At 42.0% G+C, this 6,547-nt stretch overlaps 2 protein-coding genes across 3 annotated transcripts in view; both read right to left on the bottom strand.

Annotated features, from left to right (window-relative positions):
* LOC117499160 (amyloid beta A4 precursor protein-binding family B member 1-interacting protein-like) overlaps nucleotides 1-6,547 on the bottom strand; it is a 611,089-nt gene that overhangs the window by 93,423 nt on the left and 511,119 nt on the right. The gene's annotated exons all lie outside the window — the stretch shown is intronic.
* On the bottom strand, nucleotides 327-5,410 carry cyyr1 (cysteine/tyrosine-rich 1). The gene is made up of 4 exons (XM_034151516.1): nucleotides 5,044-5,410; nucleotides 3,378-3,477; nucleotides 2,554-2,714; nucleotides 327-1,173 (listed from the first exon to the last, which is right to left on the bottom strand). Exons 1-4 carry the CDS (start codon nucleotides 5,120-5,122, stop codon nucleotides 1,040-1,042), a joined length of 474 nt encoding a protein of 157 aa, XP_034007407.1. The 5' UTR covers nucleotides 5,123-5,410; the 3' UTR covers nucleotides 327-1,039.

Genomic DNA, 6,547 nt, shown 5'->3' with positions numbered 1-6,547 from the left:
GATTAACACACACACACACGTTATCTCTGACGCACATGCCCACACATTTTCACTTCAACATCTATAATTTGTCCCAGCCAACGCACATGCATTCACATTCATATAAATACCATCTCATTGTTTTATACTTTAAAAACGCTTTAATCACATCTTTAATTTACAAGAAGACAGCCAGTAAAAACAATAAAGAAACACAAAATCATCTACCTGATACATTATTATCAAACCTAAATCCCTTACATTTTTCACAGTCGTCCTCCATCACATGTATCAGCCATTACACAGTGGGGTCCTCTTTCAAACCTTAAATCAGCCTACAAAATGCATTTAAAATAAAACACAACTTTATTTCATTACTTTACCAAACTGAACATAGTGGGACCCCCAGTTCAGTTTCCACCCTCACATTGATTCAAGTAAGGCTGTAAAAACCAGTTCATTGCCAACAAGTTGCCATTAAAGTCAGTATAATGCCTTATGTTCAAGTCTACACATAATAGTGATCATATGCTTCCTCTTAAGTCACAATATAAATCAAGTTTTATTCAAAATAGGTCACTTTTCATGTCTGCACTGTGTCCTGGAAAGACTTTTCTTAAAATATAATAAAGCTTCATTTGCATCTCCCTTAAAAAAAACGATGTTCCTCCAGTGATGTAAGCCAAGGTACCGCTCCATGCTGACAAAAGTGGTCTTCACCTGCATCAAAGCGGCGCGGAGCCTTTGATGTGCTCAGTCGGGGACGGATGAGAGTATTGGTTATTAGGAAGTGCCAGCTGCAGGCTAGCACGGCTGCTAACTCTATGAGAATGTTCAATTATTATTAATTTCCCCAACATTTGGTCTAGACTCCTGCAGAAAGGCAGTGACATTCACACCTGGCCTGCTGAACAATATTGCACTGCCCCCCCCCCCCCTTTTTCTTTTTAAATGTGGAATACATTCAGGCCTCTTTAATTGTCTTTGGAGGCCAGAGATCCAGGTGTGGAGACATCGATCAGTTCCTTTTAGATGACTGCTAGAGGGTCTGTGCAGGGATTCACTTGCGGGTACATCCCGGGTACGGAGGAGGAGGGGAGTAGTTGGCCGAGTTCGGCTGAGACGGGGTGTAAGGTGGCGGGTGCAGCGAGGGAGGGTACATCTCGTAGTCGTAGGTGTATGGAGGTGGAGGACCTGAGTTTGGGAAGAGAAATAAAGAAAATAAATAGTCTGTCATGCTTTTTGGATGTTTCCCTTTTCCTGTAGTTTGTTCTACAGGGTGAAGAGAGGTGCTGCAGCACAGGCAGTATGAGGACAATAAAGAGCTTTTTGAACATTAAAGCATGTAAACATATCACAGTAGAGACACACAATACAAATATGAACCTGAAAATGAACAGAATATGTCCTCTATTATAATGTGGGGAAACCTGCACTCATTTGACAAGGTGTACGATGGGAAAGTGGCACCCTCTAGTGGTAAAACAGAGAAACTGCACTCTGTACAAAAAGGGACTTTACTAATAAGTGTAAAAATATGGCCCCTAAAAAAATCCCTTGGTTGACCATGATGCATCAGTCTCACCAGGGGAACTTGAATTATTCACTGAAACATCAAAGCAGCCGAGATAAAAGAAAAGATGAAAGCGTGACATGAGCAAAACCTTGCATGTATGACGCCATGATTATGAATAACTCACAATCTAACGTGCTGCAAGAGTTACCTTTATTTAAAAATGTCTATGAAACCGTTGTGTAGCCCAGAATGAGACCTTGCAACGTGAGAATTAATATTTGATCAATTTAAAAAGCATCATAACATAAAGGAAAGGTGTAAATAATAAAAGCAGCACTAACTAAATCAATTAAAATCATATTTAAATATTGATTAACATCCTTTATTGGGACATAAGGTTATTAATGTCACTGTAGCTACATGCATTCATATTGCATGTTTTTGGCACTTTGTTTATGGAACATGATCAGAGCTGCAGGGCCGGTGCAGTCCAGTGTTGCATGAAGGCGATACACAAAGGAGAATAAAGCGTGATGAATAAATGATGAGCCCCAGAAAAAAAGCAGCGTATTCAGAGCACAGACTCCGATGTACCTGCGAGGACAGTGTGGGAACATTGTCGCCGCTTTGCTCCTTTCCAGCAGGAACAGGGAGTATCAGATGTGAAACAGTGGGAGCGGAGGGGGAAGAACGTCATGCTTCTGGGAATATCTATGTCTAAAGTGCTTGAACAGAGGTCATTGTCAAGTCTAATGGCTTTTATTTTGAAAGGAATCCACTCTCTCTTTGTGTTACTTGTCAGGGATTATGCTCAAGGCCAAGGTGGATCTTGTAACATAAAACACATTCTGCTGTTTTCTGTTCAAATGAGGGCGCCTGAGGACACCAGAGGAGGTGGAACTGAAATGGACACCTACAAATAAGTGTTTAATCACACTATACAACTACCCCATTATTTAGTAGTGCCAGATCATTTGCTATTCATTATAGATAAAAACATGTATTTGCCTTATTTATGTTATTAAAAAGTGTGTTTTTTGTGTGTGTGCGAGACCCACCCGGGTACCCCTGAGTCACAGTGTTGATGTAGGAGGTGCTGAACACGCCGACCCGTGCCCCCCGCCCGTTCTTCATGCACATGCACACACACAGGAACAGGGCCGCCACCGCTCCCATCAGGAACACCACCCCGAACACGATCCCAGAGATGGCAGTGCCCCTGTAACACACACACAAACACACACAGATTCAAGGCTTTGTGGTCATATGCAGGCTCCTCCTACAATGCAACATAAATATATAAGACATAAAACAATAAAAATAGTGCAAGAAGAAAATGTAAAAAATAAAAGTGGGGAGGCAGCTGCCATGGAGACGGACTGCAGCATCTGGTGTGTGTGTGTGTGTGTGTGTGTGTGTGTGTGTGTGTGTGTGTATTCACAGAAGGAGAGTCTTTGAATTGACACTACAAAATAAAGCTTTATTAACATTTGATTATATTCAGCGTTAGTCAGAATCAGCCGTGTTTACAAGACTTTGCCGCGGGTCATTTAAGGTTTTGCACAAATAAACAATTTTCACAGATGCACTGATGATGGAAACTGAACACAGCTTCATGGTGAAGGGAAGCAGAGTGAGGTGAAAGCATTTGAGCAGCTGGGCTGAATCAAGGCCAACAGGGGTCAAAAGGTGAGACCTCTGAAGGGGCAGGTTAAAAGACAGCTGGTGTGTGACCTCTCTCATTTAGAAACTGAGCAGCTCGTCGACCAGTGGATCAAAAGGAGAGAAATCGTGGCAAAAAATACAAATATGAACATAATAGGGCCCCTTCAGCCGTCAGTTGTGCATTTAATGTGTTTGCTGTGTCCCTGTGATTACTTACGAGAGGACGTCGCCCACGTAGGCGTAGTAGGAGCAGCAGAAAGGTGGAGATCCATCGCAGCAGTACTCTATGCAGCCTTCACACTGGGCTTTACTGCTGCCTGCAACACACACAAAGACGTAAGTTGATTGCAAAGATGAAAAGGTGGTGATAAAAATAACAATCTCGTCTCAAGTGTTAATTAAAATGAAAGAAGCCCTTCAAATAAGAGATTAGGCCAGGTCCGGATGTTTTAAAAATCTGTTCCCTGGAGGAAACTATGAGAAAAAGCTTTTAGGAACGAAATTCAAAAGCACACGCACCTCAATCAAAGACAGGCTTAAAAGCGTGGACACGGGACACTCATTGTGCCGAGAAGTGGAGTAGCACAGATTTAGAAAGAAGCAATCAATACCTGTGGAGCACCGGGGGAAATGAGAATAAAAGAAGGTCTCTGTAATGAACTCATACTGGGACCCAGTCAGCTAGCTGCACTAATGCATCCGCATTTTTAAATATCAAATACTTTCAATGTTCTCCTGTTCTTGAATATGATAATAACAGTAATGATAATATGGCAACTAGCAGTTCAGTAATTATTCACACACTTGTTGCATGCGTGTGTGTGTGTGTGTGTGTGTGTGTGTGTGTGTGTGTGTGTTTAATGTGGTGCATTATTCCCCCCACCCCCAGCAGCCTTGCCCCCACAGGAACTCGTCTCAACCTGCTCTCATCTCTGAAGGTTTCACCTCTCAGGCTGGAGCTGTGGCAGACTGGCAGTCTCTCTGAATCACTTCAAATGAAGGACACTGCAAGGAAAACAAACTCCCTGTGTGTGGGTGTGTGTGCACTGGAGATCTGCTTACTCTCAGCAATCACTCGCACACATGGGATGTGTGCCTGCAGGCATGTATGCACATTTCCAGGCTTGGGAGCCCTGCCTTGTAATTACCACAGGAGGATGCTTTTAAAAAGAAAAAAAGAAAACTTGCATTATGTTAAATAAAGCTGGGATGCAGTTTGCACAACTCAAGGTCAAGTGTTTATTGCACTTTTAAGTCATGATTTTTCTGATATAAGCAGGTTCGATGGTTATGATGCAGAAATCTTAAATGAAAGTGCACAAGAACAGGATTTTTTGCACCTTTTAGGCATGTTTTAACTGATATAAGCAGGGTCTGGTGGATGTATACACCCAAAAAGTGTGAAGTGTGCACACCTTAATGATGTGGAAATCAATCTATGTTCACAATAAAGGTTTTTCTGCAGTCTTAACTGTATCCTTCATCCAACTTTTGAATGTTACTCTACCTCCCTGCAGGCAGCTAATCTTTCCATGTCAATGCCTGCATGCGGTTTTAAAAGCAGACTTCTGACTCTCTCTGTGTGGGTGGTCCTCGGAGGTCCTGTCTCTCCACACGCTGGGGGACAATGGCACCATGTCCTTCATCCCCCCCTACACCCAACACCACCCCTTCACACACACACAGCCAGCAGCAGCTCCTCTCCCCTGCCCCCATCCAGATCAAAGTTTCCAGCTGTTTTCAAGCTAGTGTGTAGGAGTTCCCAAAATGTGATCGGCGGAACTTCAGCTTCCCCAAAGCTGTACACATCTGGAAGTCTTACCATTATCAAAATCATAAAGAAAAGACGTGTAGCTCTTTGTAAATGTATTGATTAAACTCACCGGAGAATAAACAAAGCAGCAGCGAGCTCCTCAACACCCCCCAGCTCTCAGTCTGCGTCCTCCTCCAGGGGCTCTCCATGACCCGGCTTTCCTGTGCGCTTTTATTCTCAATCAATCTGCAGTGGATCACACTAACTCAGAAAAGTCGCTTCTTCCCAGTCACCTTTTTGGCTCCTCCAGGATCATTGTTGGAGCCTACCGCTTTGAACCCAGCAGCAGACTTCGGGAAACATGTCTCCTTAGAAAAAAAGTGCAGCTCCGTTTGTTCCTCCACGTGTGAGCAGTGTTTCTGCCCCGTCCTGCTCCCACACCTACGAGCGTTTTATTCCGATCCCCTCCCCCGGTTTGCTCAGATTACCATGTTGAGTTTACACTGACGAGGAAGGCAGCCACGATCTGACACAAAAACGTTTTCAAAATAAGAGTCTAATTAACACTGCAATCGTATTGATTGCAGTGTTAATTGATTTGATGTTACAAATCATTCAAATTGTATTGTTTGTGCACAACTGGCCCCATAAGTAAGGAGATATAATGCTTTTTCTAGTAAATATCATATTAAACTTAATCTGCTCTGACAAAACAAGACATTTAAAATACATTAAATTGAACTTTGACAAGCTATAATGGACGTTTTTCACTATTTTATGGGCCATAGCTACAGTTAAATTATCAAAACAAAAGTCATTGCAGACACAAAATAAATGTTTATAAATAGTAGTTTTTTATCGAAATCTTAATGTTAACAAGTCACGTTATTCAATTTAGTCTAGTAATAGTATTTTTTTTAATAAATGTGACATTAGTTTGAGCTTTTATTTTGAAGGCCTTAGCCTGGTTATGTCTGTCACAGGAGGGAAAACGTTTTCCATGGGTTCTATGTATTTATGTGCGCGTGTCACATGCTTCACGTGGTATTAAAGTCACATCACGACCTTCTTTTAAAGATAACATCGGCACAATGATTCACAGCAGGCCGCTTCACACCTGGAGAAAATAACGCCAGACGCACTACTTTCTGTTGTTAGGTCACATCTATTGTGTCAGGGATGGGGCCACTTTATCCAATTCCCCCTTCTGCTACACACGGGTGACATTTCAAACACACTCACATGTTAAATAACAAGTCAACTTTGTAGCTTTTGCAATGAGTGTACAAAAACATGTATGTAAAAGTACACCATCCAAAAAGGTGTTACATTACTTTGTAACTAAATTAAACGTTTGGCCATTAAAATGATTTAATCTGAATCCTGGTTTAATCAATTTGCCATGATGTAAACTTTAATTGGCAGCCATTGGTGGCAAAGGGATGCAGATAATTTGGGAGATGCCACCCACATGGAGCAGCGGTGATTCATAACGCTTTCCACATGTTTCTGGGACTCTCAGACTTCAAAAATCAGTAGGTGTAAAAATACATACATATTAATGCCGGTTTTTCTTTGTCAATGCGAAAAAGAGCGTGCAGTATACATGTTGCCCTTCACGACTTGTTTACAGA

Source organism: Trematomus bernacchii, unplaced genomic scaffold (genome assembly GCF_902827165.1).
Source record: "Trematomus bernacchii unplaced genomic scaffold, fTreBer1.1, whole genome shotgun sequence".
Taxonomy (NCBI): domain Eukaryota; kingdom Metazoa; phylum Chordata; class Actinopteri; order Perciformes; family Nototheniidae; genus Trematomus; species Trematomus bernacchii.
This window is presented reverse-complemented; position numbering and strand designations above follow the sequence as displayed.